Source organism: Columba livia, chromosome 11, assembly GCF_036013475.1.
Source record: "Columba livia isolate bColLiv1 breed racing homer chromosome 11, bColLiv1.pat.W.v2, whole genome shotgun sequence".
NCBI lineage: Eukaryota > Metazoa > Chordata > Aves > Columbiformes > Columbidae > Columba > Columba livia.
In genome coordinates this window covers 17,982,263-18,000,610 of record NC_088612.1, presented here as the reverse complement: position 1 = coordinate 18,000,610, position 18,348 = coordinate 17,982,263, and the positions used below count along the sequence as shown (strand labels likewise).

General features: G+C 52.7%; 2 protein-coding genes across 14 annotated transcripts in view; one reads left to right on the top strand and one right to left on the bottom strand.

The window, feature by feature from the left end:
* Positions 1 to 13,009, top strand: part of HMG20A (high mobility group 20A) — a 170,748-nt gene extending 157,739 nt beyond the window's left edge. For 4 of the 5 annotated variants that reach the window (XR_010475281.1, XR_010475280.1, XR_010475279.1 and 1 more), the window contains 5 exons: positions 5,362 to 5,536; positions 6,217 to 6,353; positions 6,808 to 7,053; positions 8,103 to 11,253; positions 12,739 to 13,009. The gene's annotated coding sequence lies outside the window, so the exon portion shown is untranslated. Of the gene's footprint in view, positions 1 to 5,361; positions 5,537 to 6,216; positions 6,354 to 6,807; positions 11,254 to 12,738 lie in introns of all 5 variants that reach the window. The other variant, XR_010475284.1, reaches the window with a different exon arrangement.
* LINGO1 (leucine rich repeat and Ig domain containing 1) overlaps positions 12,673 to 18,348 on the bottom strand; it is a 142,455-nt gene continuing 136,779 nt past the window's right edge. For 7 of the 9 annotated variants that reach the window (XM_065076219.1, XM_065076220.1, XM_065076217.1 and 4 more), the window contains one exon: positions 12,673 to 14,874. In XM_065076219.1, coding sequence (XP_064932291.1) covers positions 13,021 to 14,862 — 1,842 coding nt within the window. In that variant the 5' untranslated portion in view covers positions 14,863 to 14,874 and the 3' untranslated portion in view covers positions 12,673 to 13,020. The remainder of the gene's footprint in view (positions 14,875 to 18,348) is intronic. The other 2 variants (XM_005500976.4, XM_065076215.1) reach the window with 1 other exon arrangement.

The following is an 18,348-nucleotide window of genomic DNA, read 5'->3' as shown; positions in this document are numbered from 1 at the left end:
GCCGTGTCCCATTATGTTATCTGTCACTTTATTGGGGTTTCTGAGCCATTTATTTTTATGTATATACATTGGAGCTGGTGAGCCAGTGCTGGCCTGAGAGTATAAAGCTGACAAGACACGGTAGCAGCGTGTGAAACCTGTCAGCAGAGCAGCCGCCTGTGAAATGAGCACGAGAGCTGATGCCGATGATTTTATTTATGGGGAATCTCAGGTAACGTGTGCTGGAGCGGTGGGTGCTGCCGGGCACACACCAGCCCCTGGCCGTGCCCCCCTGGTGCCGCTGGTCCCAAGCCCCCCGAGGGGGACCAGTAACAGACCCATCACAGGCAGGGATAAGGTCTCAAGGCAGCTGGAAATTAGATTTTCTTCTTAAGGAGTGTGTTAAGCTGCTGAAATACTTCAGTCACCCAGAATCCATATAAAAGGGCAAATTTTCTTGGGATGGAAGGTAATGAATACAGTTCTGCAGCACTTTGCTTTCCAATATTGATCTTTTTGGTAATTGTTCTCTTTTCTGTTTGTTTCTTTGTATTTAAGATGAACTCAGATGTAGTGTAAGGATTTGTTCTGAAATGGGAAAGCTGGAGTTGCCTTATCTAAAAAAAGTGGGGCTTTTAAATATTTTTGAAACATCTTTGCATTTATTTTACCCCTGGAGCAACATCTTGCCGAACTCAATAGTCTTTAAAAAAGCCTAAATGAATAATTGTTTCTGTCATATTCCAGGAGAAAAGTATTTAGATCAGCATTTTTTCCTTTCAGTTGGAGCAAACATTTTGGATGCAAGATAGTTCTATGGGTCATTGAAAACCCTAAAGTATCATCTAGATTGTCATCAGGGTGATGGTACAGAGCACAAACCCTACTCTTCTCCTGTTCTGACCTTGCTAAATCCTCTGGTTTAGCACTGAGGGGATGATGCTGCCGTGGTCTGATCCTTCAGCAGGCGAAAAGCGCCGCTGGTTCACAAAACCTGGTGAGGTTTTATTTGACAGCAATGATACTTAAAATTGTAATCTAGACTCCCACCCTGTCTTCATGGTTCACAAGCAGTTAGCAATGTGTCATCTTCCCAGAGCCATTCAGGACAATGCTGCTGCAGCAGCCGCGTGTCTCGTGGCCTGAAGGCCACGGGTCAGGTGGTGGCATTTTTTCTCCTCAAAGCAGCTAAGTCCTGACCTGTTGGTAGGATATTTCCTGGTACTCCTCTGCTGCCTGCTTAAAAGTGAGTGGTACTATTTTAATCCTCAGCTTTCTCTCTGGATTGCACGGGGAGCACGTTCCCCCTCCTGGTTTGCCTTGCAAGCTCTTCCCCCAGCCCATCGCGTGCCCAGCAACTGCAGGAATGGCCTCTCCTGCCTGCTTTGTGAGTGAGCATGGGCAGCTGTGCCTGATCGATCTGCTGCCTTCCTGTCTGCATCATTCCTCTGCAGGTCTGTCTCTCACCTGCGTGGGCACTGCTAAATCTTCCCTGGAAGGAACAGCTATTTGTCAAGTAAAATAGGAAGGTTTGAGTCTCCCGCTCCCCAAGGCCACTTAGCAGGGCTCTGGCTGCTCTCTGGACACTTGCTTTTCTGTGCCAGCAGTACGAGTGCAAATGAAGACAAAGAAAGCTCTTTTCTGGAAAAAGAGCTGCCTTCGCCCTGCCTGACGGCAGTGCCGCTGCTGTGAGCCCTCGTGGCGAGTGCTGCCTGCCCTTTGTCCATCCCCCTCAGCCTGGAAATGTGCAACGTGCCCCAGGTATACCCTCCATGGAGCGACGGCTGTGGTCCGTGCACCGTCGCCTCATTCCTTTGTGCTTCTCTGCACCAAGCCACTTATTGACTGGGAGCGTAATTGTGCTGCATCTTGTCTAATTGGTCTGCTCTGTCGCTCTCCATTTGCTTTCCCTGTCTGCGCCCTCCCCGCTCCGTCAATGCGCCGAGCTTGAGCGTGAGCAGGGCACGAGGCCACAGTCCTGATTGCTGGAGAAAAAAAGGCACCCAGCTTCCTCCTTTCTTCTCCTAAATTCAAATGACAAGAAACAGAGGAAAACAATTTCACAAACCCTTGGCAGAGGGCCAGCTCTGATAAAGAGCCGTAATTAATCTCCCCAGCTTTATTAGAATATCATTACAATTAACTCAGCAATCTTCTGTTGATCAAAGCCATTGTTTCCCGCAGAGCAGAGGAAACCAGCGGCAGCCTGGATTGTGCAGTGCTTTAAAGCATCGGGATCATTCCTGCCAGCCCAACAGCAGCCGCTCCGTCCTCCTGGCTGGCAGCACACGGGCCGGCACAGGAGACCTGAGCTGGCACAGCCCTCTGTCCGCAGCCGGCCTCTTGAGATACTTGCAGCTTTGATTTATTGTTTTTAGCTCTTTTTTTGTTGAGCTATATAGCCCAGATCCCTTGCAGGCATCTCGGTGTCCCTCTTTCCTGATGTAGATGCTTTTGGGTCTAGCCTTTTAAGCAGCGGGTTTATTCTTTTGTGTGTGTTCACACAGTTTTTTGTGTGCCTGCTTCCCAGCCCCAGCTGGGGATGGTACGGTGAGTGCTGCAATAATACAGCAAACAGCAGCATAGCAGGTGGAGAAACCAAGGGAAACATTTGTGGAAGCCACAGTTGAAAGAAAGAGTTGTCAGAATGAAGCTTCATAAGCTCTGCAGTTAAATAGCCTGAGATGTCTGCTTATAGAAAAGCAGAGAAAACGAGAACCGTTAAACTACCCCTTTCCTCCTTTTCAAACTGTTCTTTTAATATCGGGTATTTATCTGTAATTTAAGCCTGTGATTAGTTTTATCAAAAAGATAGTTCTGAGGCAGAGATCTTAAAAATGATTAGGTGTGTGTTTGAAAGACAAGAACAGCCCCACTTGCACTGTAGGATAAAGACATATCTGTTTACTGCCTTGAGCATCCATCTGGGAGGGTTTGTGCCAGGAGGAACCTCCTGGATCTCCCCAGATCCCAGCCCACCCCAGACTTCTCACTCTCCTCTGAAGGTGCCAGCGCCAGATCCTCTTGTCACTGGGCAACGTTGTCTGAGGTGATTTTTGCCCTCTGTTTTCAGCCTGAGGTAAGATCGCACCAGTGGAAGTTTTATCCCTAATGTCTCTGCCACAAAGGATTTATATGCTCTGAGTAGGCATGGTAAGTGTGAAACCATGCTGTCTGGTTACACAAAGACAGGGAAGTAGAGGAGTTTTAAAAGCTTTGGGTCTTGTCTCCAGTGGTTTCTGGAGCAGGTTGCAATGGGCGGGCAAGCTGCAGCGGAAAAGGCAATGCTAAGCTGCCTTGCCAGGATGCCTGGGAAGGGTTGTTAGATGAAGGTGTCTGGAGCCTTCACTCTTGTTTTTTGTCCTGAATTCTCATCTGTTTGGATTGTCAACACTTGTGAGCCCTGGGAAAAAGAGAAGAGAAAGAAAAGGCAGGTCTATGGTTGGCTCTAATTGACCTTGGCGTTGTCCTTTCAGCAGCCGCTCAGGAGAGGGGAGCAGCTGCTCCAGTCCATTTGCTGGTGCAGATACAGCGATAGCGGGGGCAGCCCTGCCTTAACCCTTCTGAGGTGGGAAAGGAGGGACGGGGCTGCATTTGTAGTGCAGGTTTCCTATGCACAGTGCAGGGTATGCTGAGCCTGTAAGGGCCATAAGGCAGGCACTGCAGCTTCGTGTCAAATGCCACAGTCTCCATCAGGTCCTTTGCTGGTTGGTCCCTGTCATGGAGGCACCCCAAAGTTAGTTTAAGGGACAACAGGGTCCAAAACAACTTTTATTAAACTGGTGAGAAACAGGGTTTTAGCACTCCAAAAGTGACTTGAATACAGGTTTGAATATCAATTGAGGAAAATTATTAAGGGGCAGCAACTAATACAACAGGAGGTCCACAGAGTGCACGCACATGGCTTCACCCAAAACAATGCCAGAGCCGTCTCTGAGTCCGGGAGGAGTACACACTTGCCTGTACATGGTGTGGGATTATTTTAAAGGGATACATGTACTTGTATTGTGTATGGAAAGTGTACACTCGCGATTCTGCAAGGGTAAATTTATAATACACTCGCAATCCTGCGAGGGTTAATACACGTGCAAATGTGCACAGAATATTACACGTGCTTATGTGGAAGCACAGGAGGAAAATACACTCGTGATTGTGCGAGGAAATAATTTATACACGTGCTCATATTGAGCACGGACAGTTACATGTGCAAATGTGCATGGAAAGTATAAATACACTCGCAATGCTGCAAGGAGAAGTTTTCCTCACAGCCGAGGCAGCAAGGCAAGCGGAGTCCCCATCCCGGGGAGGGGGCTCTCGGCGGCAGCATCTTGCTCGTGCTCCGAGAGACCCGCGACAATGGGCGGAGTCTCGACGAGAGTCCCGTGTTTTATAGGCTGACCAGATCTGACTGTAGGCATTCCAGAAGCTTCTCTGCACCCCCACACTGGCTGTGGGTGCCCCTGGAGCCTCCAAACATCCCCCACACTGGCCATGGGCACCCAGTGGCTCCCTGGCGCCTCGGTGCTCCCTTCTCCTAACGGCCCTGGCCAGGGTGCTCTGGGGCCAAACAAAAGAAGCTGTCAGCCTCAGACAGCAGAGAGAGAGGGAGATGTGCCTACTTCTTCCATACTGAAGGAGGGTGGGGGAGAGAGGGGGGTTTGCATCCTGCCACAGTCCCTAAGATGAGAACTTGTCCTTTCCCACTCTGTCCACCAGCGCTCCTCACCATGGGTGAGGGCAGGAGAGGTGGGCTGAGGCCTGGAGGGGATGCCCAGCCTGGGCTGAGCAAGCTCAGGAGGAGCAGGAGCTGGGGAATCTTCTGAAGGGCTTAAAGCAACACTCCCCTGTGCACCTTCCCCGGGAGCAGCAGGCACCGCCGCTTCCCAGGGGGCTGGGGCCATTAGTCAGGCTGCCGGCGCGGCTGCCTCGGGTCTGCAAGTGAGATGCAGGGGCTGAGTGTCAGGTTGTTATTAAATATCATTAGTAAGTGACAAAACTGTGTGGAGCACTTCAGGCACAGACAATGGCTGGAGGAGGATCGTTTGCAGTGCAGGGAGGCGAGTGAGCAGTGGAGGTCAGAGGTGCCTCGTGCTGGGCTGCCTCGTGCTCCATCTCCCGCTCCTCACCTCGAGGAGGCAGGAGGGATGGGTGCTTCTGTGGCAGGAGACACATGTTTGCAGGGAACCTCTGTGTGTCACCAGGGGACTTCAACACACCCAAACATGGGGTCCCCGGGACGGTCTGTGCATGAGGAAGGGTGACCTGTGTAGTCCCCAGATCCTCCTGCTCTTGTTTTGTCATCTCTTACATTCAGCAGAGACAACTGGAAAAGAAATTTTGCAGATGTTTTTCTTGCTAACTATTTTCCATGCTTCCTCCTAGAGAGAGAAGAAGATGGTGAACCACTGAGAAGGCAGTGCCCAAACCGGCAGCCCCAGCATCTCTGAGAGAGCCGCCTGCTTGCTTCAGTGCTTGGCCAGCCGTGGAGCTCTGGGGAGGAGCTGGCTTTAGTGGCAGTGACACGAAGAGAAAAAGCCAGAAAGTACCTGTCTAAGGGGTGAGAGGCAGAGGCACCGCTGGTGAATGTGCCTGGAGTGGGAGCCAAGGGATGGCGAGTCGCGTAACCATTTGCTCCAAGCAATCGCAGGCCGTCAGCAGAGCGGAGAGGCGCTTCCTTGCATTTATTTAAGGCGAGATGGCCTAGTTTTGTGCTTTCAGTGGAGTCCCTAATTATTCTGCAATCTTTGTAGTGAGCTAATTAGTTTTGCAGCACTCAGGGCTGGGGAACACTGATAGGCTTGGGAAGCACAAGCTGGAGGGACGAGGAGGAGGAGGGAGGTGGTTGACTGGCAGACAGGAATGTCTGGGAGCAGGGCAGGGTTTGGAGAGCTGATGGATGATGGTGTGGGAGGGATGATGGAGGAGGGAAGAGCCATAATCTCATGCTGGGCAAGGTGCTGGAGTGTAACGGTACAGGGGACAGCGATGGAGCAGCAGGCAGTAATTGAGGGGGCTGGCGAGGTGGGGCCAGAAGGATGGTCTGTGCAAGAGAAGACACAGAGCCCAGCACAGGGCTTGGGTGTGGGATCCTGCTTGGGGGGTGCACGGCCCCACGTGGGACAGGACAGAAATGCCCTCCTACATGGACATCCTTGGGCAGCTGCCTGTCCCAGGGTGCTGCTGACTTTGGGCTTGCAGGACTGGCAGTGTTTCCTGACTGTCCCATCTCTTCTCTAGCTTAGTGGTGACACTGGAGCTCTGCTGAGAGCGGCCAGCCTGGTCCCCACCACACAGAGTGGCTGGTCCCCAAGCTGGGTGCTCATCTTCCCACCCGATCAGAGCCGGTTCTTTCGGAGAGAGCCGCCACAGACAAGGTAACCTATGTGGATAACTGGCCCCATGATGCTCGCACGTACGCAGCCAGCTCTGGTTGGTCTGTGCGCATGGATGCCTCGCTGCTCTGACACGGGGTTGTGCTCCGGAGCCCTGAATCTGCACCGTGAGCACAAAGGTCTCATTCCTGTTGTCGCTGTCATTGGGAAGTTCCCAGTGGCCACTGAGTGCAGCGTGTGACAACTCTGAAGTGCCCAGGTGGCCATGGATTTATTAGGATATTATCCTACTAGTGCCGCAAATGGCGTCATCTGTCTTCTAAACTTTGCACTTTATTTCAGGGAGAGAATTTAGTATATCCAGGCAATATGCTGTAGTTTTAGCATATGATAAAGCCCTGCTGGGAAGTATAGTTTTATTGATTTTGTTATTAAAGTGCCACTGGAATAAATTTGCTCATTTGAATGAAATGTCTTATTACCTGGATCGTAACAGGGACATGATGAAATCTCCGGAGGGGCTGGAGTTACCCGCTGCCTGGTGATGAGGAGCTGAGACAGAGCAGCCGACAGGGACCCGCAGCTGCCACCCTGCTCACCCCAGGCTGGGTCTGTCGTGACCCTCAGCACCGGAGGCTGCTGGGAAACTCTGCTTGGAAACCTCAGGATGGGAACAAGCTGCAGTGACAGAGGGAGCTGTGTTTTACTTGAGTTTGTATTGTTCCTCCGGTCCTTTGCTCAGGTAAGGATGTTGTTTTAAAGGGAATTAGGGAAAACCTCTTTCACAGGGCTATATTTCTTTAGTACCACCAGTAATGGAGGTAGATTGGGAAATGAACCATTCCCCATTACACTGGGACCTAACTGCACAGCCCATGCATTCCAGTTAAAATTTGATTGCCTTGAATCCTGTGGATTATGGAAAATAAGAAAAAGGCCTAGTAAAATTTATGGGTTTTAATCATAAACCGATAGAATCACAGTAAATCTATCATAAGCATGCAGATATAGACCCAGAAAAAAAGAGAAAAGCAATAGGCCACTTTTTTTTTCCTGGAGGAGCTGTATGTAGCCATGGCAGGGCCAGGGAGATGGGGAGCAGGGCTGATCCACCAACCCTCTTCTCCAGGGTGCTGAGCCCCTGCACCTCAAACCTGCCTCTGCCATGTCCTGCCAAAACCGGTAGCAGGGATGGCACTGCCGGGCTCATGCCCTGACCCATGGCAAACCAGAGGGCATGTGGGGACTGAGGAAGGGGGAGGTGGGAGAAGGGGGACAAGGCCAGGGGGTGGAGGAGGAGAGGGAAGTGAAGGGAAAGGAGAAAAGGAGGCAGAGCCCAAAGGTATTTCCATCCTCCCCTCCATGCCAATGTGCTGCTCACCGTGGAGGGAGCGGGATGGGATGGTGCCAGGGGAGCAGGGAGGTAGAGATGTGGGGGAGAAATGGTGTGCAGAGCACAGATGTGGCAGAGAGAGAAGGGCATCTGACAGAGAGAAATGGCAAGAGAGAGAGAGAGAGAAACACGGAAGGCAGAAAGTATTTAAAAAGTAAAAAAGGAGAGAGCAAGCGATAAGGAAGAAAAAAGGGAGAGAGTAAAAAATTGACTCTGAAGCAGAGATAAGAGAGGGAGTGCAGTTAGTGAGAGAAGGAGCAAAATTGAGTGAGATAAGGCCTGATAGAGCTGGGGGAAGGCAGCGCAGCCCGGGCTGTGGGCAGAGAGCCGGGACTGGGGGGCACAGGGGGTGAAGGGCCTGCCCAACCCGACCCCCTCTCCTCTGGCCACCCGTGTAGGTGAAGGTGCCGGTGACAACCCCGGCCTGCGCTGTTCTACGTGCTCTGGCCATCCGGGGAGAGGAGCTGAGCGGACACAGGGGTTGATGAGGAGGGTCAGGGATCAGCAGGTATGAATGTCTCTCGCACAGGGTGCTGGTAACTCTGCTCCCGCCCCAGTGGAAGGGGACAGCTGGGTGCCAGCCAGCCACAGCCCGCAGTGGGGGAGGTGTGGAGCCTGGTGGGGAGGGAGCTGTCTGGGGAGGGTGATGCACCCAGGCTGGAAGTGCTGAAGAACCCCTCGTCCTCCTCCCAATGCACGGTGTCTGTCACGGAGATCCCCACGGCGCTCCCATCAGTCTTAGAAGCAGGGGAGCTGAGGTACGTTTCACACACATCCTCCCCTCCTTGCCCTAAACACACCTCTTCCTGGGTTGCTACCTCTTTTAAGCTATTTTATTAAGTGTTTTTCATTTATCCTTATGAAAAAAAAGCATACCACTAAGTGCTGTCTGGCTCTGACACATAGCCCACAGTTACCTGAAGAGCAATGCTGGAAACCAGCCCCTGCTCTCTCACCCCTGATTAAGCTGCAAAAGAAATACACTTTAAAGTTCAGTAAAGTGTTTATTCTTTAGGGTTTTTTTCCCCATCTTTACCCACCGTGAGAATTGCTGAGCTGAGATGCTGGCCACTTTGAGATGCTCTTCTTATGTTCCATCCATCTGCTTTAAGCACACAGTGAGTGAAAAGAAATATTATCCAGTTCACAAAGCACCAAAGATTAAAAAATCAGTGCGGATAATAAACTGTGTGGCAGGCAGCAGTGCCACAGAGCGTGGGGCAAACTTGCTAATGAGGGACTTGGAGCCACAGGTTGGATGCAGGGCCGGCAGCGTGGCCTCACGCCGGGAGGGCTTTGAGCACAGAGGTGGGTCTGGGGACACGTGTGGGTCTGGGTGGCCGGCCCCAGGCTGGGAAATATCCTGCACTAGCACAGCCCGAGACGTTACGCAGAAAAGAAACAATTTTCTCTCTTCTTTTCTTTTTTCAAAGCTTCTTTTTAACAGTGAAAGGCTTGATTCCTCCCTTTCATTGCTGGGATGCTGTAGTCTGCTGCAAATACCTTGCTGGACTTGATTATGAGTATGTTTTTTTAAAAATCTGTGTGTGTTGACTTAGCTCTTTTAGCTCTTTTAATCACAGCATTAAAAAAGGATAACTGGAGTCAATTAAGAAGCTCTTTCAGGTTGCCAGTGTTAACAGCTGTCCAGGAACATGGAGACCCCTCCACCTCTCTGCCGCCTCTTAACTGCTGATTGTCAGTGCTGGCAACAAGGCTCCAGCTGAGATTTCTGCACCTCTCGTGCCACTGCAAGCGGCTTTTTCGGCTGCACATCTTCCTCCGGAGGGCTGAGGCCTCGGCGCATCCCGGCCTCTCCCAGGGGAGCGCCGCTCCAAACCCGTGCAGGTGGAGCCGAGAGCACCTGCCTTCAGCTTCAGGTACGGTTTGGGTGGTGCTGTTTGTGGCTTTGTATTTAGCTCCCTGAAAATGTTGGTTAAACACTGGTGGGAAGGGAAGCTTTCAAAGAAGCATTTTGCTTTGGCTCTTTTAAAAAGTAAATCAAGAGCAAAAGGCTTTTAAAAATAATGTTTTGGTTTCAAAGTTATAAAAGAAAGATGAGTTAGAGATGAGAAACTAACAAATCAAAGCTCCTGAAACCCGCTGCGGAGAAAGAAACACAAAATGCTTTGTTTGAAGATGAATGGAAAGCTGAAACCAGCAAAAACACGCACCCTCCCCACCAGCACAGATGTTGCAGGTTGGTTCTTCTAGATTGGCACATTGCTGGAAGAAAAGCAAATCCATTCTTTTCCCTGTTGGCGCTGCAGGTTCCTGTAGCTTATTTTGTTATAGTCTCGTAGTGACTTTGATCCCTTGAAGACTCCTTAAGTGCTTTACAAATCAAGCATGCAAATCTCTCCTCGGCCACCTTGGCGATGCCGCTGAGGCTGGGTGGGCAAGGAGCCGATCCTGGTGGCAGCCAGGAAGGATGGGAATCACCCGCTGCTTCAGGAACACTTATGAAAACCTTTAGTGCCCGTATTACCAGTGTTTGCAGGGATGTTTTGTGCTTCCGGCACAGTCAAAGGCCATCACCCTGTGCTGGCGTCCCAGGGCACTGAACCAGGCCTGTTTCTCCCATGGAAAGGCCCTGTGAGGGGGTTGGCCTTGGCCTGCACCCCACTCTGTGCCTTCTGGGGGTGGGAAGGTGGCACAAACCAACTGGGGATGTGCTGAGCTGCTCTGATGATGCTGCTCGTATTTTCAAAGCTTGACTTGAGGCATCTCTTTCCCCATGACTCTGTCTCTTAATTTCACATTCTCCTCTCCCGTTGCCCTCCTGACTTGCGCTTTTTGACTCATTTGCTGTACGACACCACGCTTTCTGTAGCCTGTGCTGTGTCTCACTGCTGCAGGTCACTCTGCTGTCAGGGCAGGGTGGCACTGTCACACTGCTCCTGCACGGGGCCCGGTTATCCCACATTCCTCCCCGGCTCCTCCTGGACACAACACAAGCCTCCCAGATCTCCCGCACGCAGAGCTGAGCAAAGAGACATCGCTGTGTGGTGACCACACTCCATGGTGAGGGCAGGCAGCGCCATGCAGCCTGCACCACTGTGCCTGTTCTCTGCCTCGGGGTGGGTGGCGGTGTGGGTGTGTGCGTGTCCCTGCACATCTGTGTGCATGTCTGCATGAGTGGTGGATGCACTTGACACGCCCCCTCCCCCCCCCAGCCAAACCAGCAGCAGTTTGGCACAGACTCGTGTGTGCATGTATAGCCCTTTGGCCACAGATATAATACACAGAATCCTTGACCTGTTTTCCCTTACCCTCTTTGTCTCTTAGACTTGAACCGTCGGTCAAGTCTGGGGCTAAGTTTGGACCCAGCCGCACCTAGGCTCCTCTCTGAGAAGGAGTTTAGAAAGCAAGGGGGTCCATTCTGAACCCTGTGACTCAACGGGAGGTGCTCCGCTGCCCTTTCATGTCTCCTGTCCCCAGAAGAATCGCTTTGGAATAGCTGCCACCCGGCTCTGCTCAGCGCGTTTCCCCCAGGTAGTAAGAAATAAAGTGACTCTTCCATCCAACTCCGTGGAGTTGCACTTGTCTGTGAGTGATCTAAATATTGCTCTGTTTCTGTGTGCCCACGTGTGCGTCTGTGTTTGTCTGTGTGTGCACGTTTGTGTGCGTTCATGTGTCTGGGTGTGTGAATCCGTGTGCGCATCTCTGTGTGTTTGTACATCTGAGTCTGCGTGCATGTGAATCTGTGTGTGTGTGCATGTATCTGTGTGTATATGTGGGTCTGTGTGTCTGCATGTAAGCCTGTCTGTCTGCGTGTGTGCATGTATATCTATGTGTGCGTGTGTTTGTCTGTGCATTCTCTCTGTGTGCATCTGCATGTGTGGCTGTGTGCACGTCTGTGTGTGCACGTCTATGTGTGTCTGTATGCACATCTGTGTGACTGTGTGTGTCCGTGTCTGTATGTGCGTGCATCCGTGTCTGTGTGCATATTTGCATGTCTGTGTTTTCATGCATGTCTGTGCATGTTTGTGTGTGCCTGTGCATATGTTCTGGTGTGTGTGCATGTGCGTGTCTGTGTACACCTGTGCATATGTCTGTGTGCGCGTGTACATGTGAGTGTCTGTGTGTGTGCGTCTGAACTTGTGCCTGTATGCACCTGTATGTGTATGTGCATGTGCCTGTGTGTGTGTGTGCAAGGGACTGTGCCTGGGGGTGTTTTTGTATGTGGGTGCACATTTCTGTGTGTGTCTGCACGTCTGTCTGTGTGCATGTGCACATATATGTGTGTGTGTGAGCGTGCTTGTCTCTGTGTGCGAGTGTGTGTGCATCTGTGTTTGTGCATGCGCATGTGTCTGTCTTGTGTCTGCGCTGTGTCAGTCTGTGTGTACGCATACCTGTGTGTGCATGTGTCTGCATGTCTGTGTGTGGCTGTACGTGTGTGTGTCTGTGTGCATGGGTCTGTGTGTGGGTGCACAACTCTGAGTGTGTGCGTGTCTGCATGCATGTGCGTGCATCTGTGTGCATGTCTGTGTATATGCATATCTGTGCATGTGTGTGTATGTGCATGTGTGCACCTATCTGTTTGCAGTGTCTGTGAGTGTGCATGTCTGCACATATGTGTGCATTTGTGTCTGCCCATGTCTGTGTGTAGGTATATCTGTGTGTGCCTGTGTCTGTATGTGTGTGTGTGTGCATGTGCACCTGTCTGTTCGTGTGCGTGTGTGTGTATGAGTGTGTGTCTGTGTGTATGACTGTGTCTGTGGGTGTAAGAGTGTCTATATGAGCGTGTGTGTGTGTGAGTCTGCCCTGGGCTGTTCTCGGTGTGGCGGATGGAAAACGCCTCTCCAAGGTGAGGGAGCGAGCGCTCGCCAGAGATACAGAGCTGGACAGATCAAGAAGTCAAGATTTTGCATTCCAACTATCTATAGGAAATAGGGGTTTTTTTATTATTTCAAGTTTTCATAAAAATCCATACTTATTGAAATCAAAGTTACAGAAGAAAGTTCGTAACTTTTTATTGATTTTATTTCTTTTTTCTTTCTTCCCCCCCACCCCGTTGTTTTTCCCTCTCAGAGTTTTACCTGACACCAGAGTCCATCAGGCAAAGTCCTTACAAACACAGGAGTCCTGAAGACATCGGCTGAATGTTTTCCTGGTATAAAGAAGAAGAGGAGGAGAAAGAGGTGGTGACAGTGCGGGTGCAAGTGGGCTTGGACGGGGGTGGAGGGTGTGGTGGAAGGAGAGAGGTCGGTATGTTTGTAGCAATGTTTGGTTCTTTTAAATTATTTATTTGTTCATTTGTTCTTTAAAAAAAAATAAAACACCCACCGTTATTATTTGCAAATTGTGGCCTGGTTAAATCATTTTCATGTTGAACTTGCGCGGCGCATCGGCAGAGCTGATGCCCGCGTCGGACTTGCGCGGCACGTACTCGATTTCGATGTTGTGCTTGGTGTTGCCTTTCCCCCGGCTCCACAGGAAGAGGAGCACCAGACAGAAGAGCACGACGCCCAGGAAGGAGATGAAACCCATGGTGGTGGCGATGATGAGAGTCTTGATGTCAAAGGGGAAAGGCACGGTGGCGCGCGTGCTGTTGGCATCGCTCTCGTTGGGCTGGTTGGAGATGAACGCGAAAGTCTTGTTGGGCTGGTGGGGCCAGTCGGGGGAGTAGCTGCGCACGTGCAGGTGGGCCAGCATGGTGTCGTTGCCACCCGCGTTGCTGGCGATGCATAGGTAGGTGCCGTTGTCCTGGATCTGGGCGTAGCGCACCTCCAGCGTGCCGTCGGGGAAGACAGTGAGGCGCCCGTTGGTTTTGGTAGAGATGAGGTGCTTGCGGGGAGAGAGCCACATGATGGTGGGGGGTGGGTCCCCATCTGCCCGGCAGACAAAATGGACCGTGTGGCCTTCATCCACAAAGATCTGCTGAGGTTTGCGGTCCCGTATCCGTGCTCGGCGGCAGGTGAAGTAGTTGGGCAGGAGGACGTCAGGGAAGTCTTTGAACTCCTTGCCCTGGACGAACTCGGGGGTGGAGCAGGTGGGCTGCTGCTTGTTGAAGTTCAACCTCCATCGCCGCCGGAAAACCCAGAGCAGCCGGCAGTCGCAGGCCAAGGGGTTGTTGTCGAGGATGAGCGTCTCCAGGTTGCCCACCGAGTGGAAGGCAGACTCCTCCAGGGTGGTCAGCAAATTCCCCGACACGTTCAGGATGCGCAGGTAATTGAGGCCGCGGAAGGCGAAGGGCTCGACCATGGTGAGCTGCCCTCCCACCAGCTGGATCTCCTGCAGCCTGAGCAGGTCATGGAGCATGGAGCCCTCGATGGTGACAATGGGATTGTAGGACAGGTTCAGGAACCGGAGGTAAACCAAGTGCCTCACTGACACATACGGGATGGACGTCAGGTTGCAGTGGGTGATGGACAAGGAGGTCAGGTTCAACCCATAGAGGCAGTTGGACGTCATAGTATCCAGGTAGGGCCAGTGTGAGATCTCAAGGACCTTGAGCCGGTACAGCCTCTTGAATGAGTAATCCCGGATGGTGTTGATGTTCAGATGGCGCAGCCGCAGCACGATCAAGCCGTGAAGGTGGGACAGGGCCTCCGTGGGGATGGAGGTCAGGTTGCATTTCTCCAGGGTCAGCTGCTCCAGGCTGTTGAGGCCACTGAAAGCCCGGTGGGAGATGTAGACAAGGTCATTGTCCCCCACCTCCAAAGACTTCAGGTTGTACAAGTCCTGGAACATGTAGTCTAGGAGGATCACAATTTTGTTCTCACTAATGTCTAGCTTGGTAAGGTTGCTGAGTCCAGTAAACACTCCCAAGGGGATCAGCTTGAGTCTGTTACTCCTGAGCCCCAGCGTCCTGAGGTTGAAGAGGTTGTTGAAAGCCCCAGGTTCAATGGCACTGATAATGTTCTCATTTAGCTCCAGCTCCTCCAGGTGAGGGTAGTTGGCAAATTCATCCTGGTTGAGAGTCTTGATGCGGTTCTTGCCCAAGTCCAGCAGCCTGGTCTCGGTGGGGATCCCCTCGGGCACGACCATGAATCTCTTGCGGTGGCACAGGACGGCGCGCTCCTGGGCAGAGCACTCGCAGCGCGGCGGGCAGCCCGTGGCAGAGCCGGACAGGATGGATCCCAGCATCAGGAGGAGGATCGGCTGCCAGCAGGCCAGGATTGGGCTGCGCATACTCGCCTCCCCAGCTACCATCCTATCTCTCACCTGCAGGTAACACAGGGGAGAGAAAGAGGAAGGTGGACATGAGCAAATGACCGTGACAAAAGGTTTATCTTCCTGGTAGCGCTGACATTAAAGTGAAGGCACAGCAGAAGTTCTAGTTTTCCAGGTGAAATTCAGCCCTTTGGCTACGAGACCATCTCTCTTCCCCACCCCCTAACTTCCCGCTTGATGATGGAACGTGCACAGACTTAAGTGGAAAAGCCTTGAGGAATCTGTGTCAGACAGACCTCGCTTCCTCGGCTTCTTTAAAAAAAAAAATTAATACTAAACACATCTATCTACATCCTATTTTAAGCTCTTGAAATTATTCAGTTCCCTGTAGATGGAGCCTGAATATAAAGGCTGCTTTGCAAACGCAGAGGAGCTGAGCACAGGATCGAGCAGCTGGGGGAACCCCGCTTGGGCTCGGCTGGGAGCGGGGCGTCTGAGAGGGGAGCAACAGCAACAGCTCCGTGGGGACGGGTCCCCTTCCTGTGCACCCCCAGGCTCTGCAGGGGGTAAGGTCTGGGCAGGAACCGGCTTCCTTCCCTGGGGGGGCTGCTGGGAGACCCCCTCTAGGGTTACACCCGGTTGTGCTCCAGCCCAGAACCACCCCAGTCCATGGGGAGCAGAAGCCAACGCTCCCTGTCTTGCTGCTTCTGCTGCATTTATTTCTCTGTTGTTCAAGCTGTTATGAGGGATCAAATCATATTAATATTGCATATTAGATATACAGCTACTCTGGACCATGCTTATATCTATTGTTATATGTACACTCTGCATTGTTTCCACTAATGCTATTTATGGCTATCGCTGAATATACCAAATGCATTACTTCCATTGAGCTCCGTTTGCATCTATCATTATATATCCTGTGCATTACTTTCCCTGCTCTGGCACTATTTATGGTTCTGGTATGCATTCTGTGCATTACTTCCACTGCGTCTGTTTATATTCATCATTTAATACAGATATATGACCCAAGCATAACTTTTGTTTCCAAAAAATTACTCAAGATTTCTTTGCAAGATGCAAGGATGAAAGACGGTGGACTGGCCATAAAAATATCCCCAAGCACCATCTCAGAAACCACTGGGCCTTGGCAGCCCAGGCGGTCTGGCTGTGAGGTCGTGGAGCCCCCACAGAAATCCTCCCTCACGTGTCCCGGCTCACTGTCCTTCTCCATCCCCTTTCCCTGCTACCTCCGCAGTGGGGCTGGTCACTGGGGACCACCCAGCACCTCCAAACGGAAGGGGTGCGGTGCCAGGACCGACCCCACACAGCTTCCCTGGCAGCGGGGCCGAGCCCCCTCCCGCCGGCCCTGGGCCAGCACGTCCCAGTCCAGTGGAAACATTTCCAGTGGGTTTTCTTGGGCCTGGGCCAGGCTGCAAAGAGCCATTTGCTGGGTATTTACAATCCATCATCTCCCATGTCATCACCCCTCTGGTGCTGATGCTGCTGGGCAGCCTGACAAACACATCGCCATGGGGCCGGGACCTGCCGGAGGGCTGCACCGGCTCGCCGTGGACGGGACGGCACTGCCACTTGGCAGCTCTCAGGCAAAGACCTGCACATAGATTTGCTCCTCAGGCTGGGGCTGAGCTGCCAGGGGTTCCCCACACCCCGTCACCTCTCCCCGCTCCTCCTGCCTGTGGGGTGACAGTGGCACCGCCGCTGCCATGGCCCCTTCGCCGATGCGCGCCGGCTTGCCCACAGCCTCCCTCGGCCAGTGCTTCTCAGAACCTAGTCCTGGTCCTCACAGCCACGCTGAGAAAGCCATCAAAAAAAGCAAAACACTGCCTGCAAAACAAAATACAGTCTGAGGGGCTTAATTATACCGGGGCTGAAAAGACTTCAGCTCATTAGGGTGCCAGGCAGCTGGCCTTATTTGGCTGTGTTCTGTGCTGAAATCGCAGCTCTACCCGTGCGTGCAGCCGCGCGCTGGTCCTGCTGGGCACGGGGCAGGGGTGCGAGCTGAACCCCACCTCAGAGCCCGCACACGGGTCCCGCATTGCCCAGACCCGCCCCGACCAAATCCTACCCCTCCACCCGCGGGAAGGGGATTGCACCGCAACGCATCTGCCCCCGCACCGGCCTCGGCACAGCTGGTGGAAGTGATGCTGTGTCAAGGCATAAAATATAGGCAAAGTGATAGACGAATAAAGCAAAATCTGCATGGCGTTAAAGACAAGACAAGCCCACTTGTGTAGAATTAAAGTCTAGACACACCTCACATGTTATTTCTTCTCAGCTAAATTTAAATCCATGATAAATACAATCCCTGACAAAAACATCCGTAATCTTAATAGTCAGAGTCACAGAAGAGTTTTGGGAGCAAGACAATAAATAAGATGAAAAATTCTGGGCTAAGATGAGCTTTAAATCTCTTCTGGTTCACGTTTACCTCTGGCTGTTTCAGAGAGGAATAGTCGTGCCTCAAGGTGAGGTGATTATTAAGAGGTGCCCTTCTAAAAATGACTTGAACCGTGATTACTGTGTGAGCTGAGGTCACCCACCCACCCGTGCGTGGCTCCACAGCCACCAGCACGCCTCCCCCAGGGTGGCTGGACTCACATCGCATCACCAAACCTCAGCCCAAAGTCGGGGCTGTCCTGTCGGCCATCCCGTGTCTGCCGTGCGGGGTGCCCGGCCACGGCCCCAGCAGAGCAGCCAGGGGGATCGGCCACACGGCTGTGACACACAGGCCAGCCAGGGAGAGCCGCAGCCCTCCGGCGTGAACGTGGCGCTCATTTCTCACGGTAAAAAGAACTGATAGGAAAGGAGCAGCTACTGGACCCACTGCCTTTACGCAACGAGCAAACCAGTGCAAACTAAAGCAAAAATTATGCCCAGAGCCACAGCATCCACTGACCGCTGTCCTTGCCACCCTGCTGCCGGAAGATGAGGGCTCCAAAGTACAACCCCTTCCCTGGGGAAGCGGCGAGACTCAGCTCAAGGGGCGCAGACAGGCGCTGAAGCCGCGCTGCTAAATGCAGCGGGACCTGCCGAGTGTCCCCGCCTGGGACCAGTGCTGGGAGGAAAGATGCTGTTCTGGGCCTGTGCCTGGAAACGCGGCTGGGCTGGGCTGCAGCGCTGACGTGCGTGGGGTTCGCTCCGCCGTGACGGGCACAGGCTGCTGTGGCACGGGAGGAACGGCCCAGGGAACCCAAACCCACGCAAGACCCAGGAGTGAGCCCGGGCTTGGCACCTGGGTCTGTCCCCAAGGCTGCTGCCCTCTTGCCCGAGGGGCGGGCAGCACGCCTGGCCGTGCCCTCTGCTGTCACCGCTGTCCCCAGGCTGTCCCCTGCTCACCAGCCCAGGGGCGTCCAGTGGCTGGGGCCAGGCCGGTGCTCCTCAGCACCAAGCGATCTGTCTGCTGCACTGACAGCAAGCGGGCAGCAAAAATCCCCGAGTCAGCTATAACCCCCACCTGGCAGCCATAAATTACAGCGCGGCAGACGTTCACCCTTGAACCAG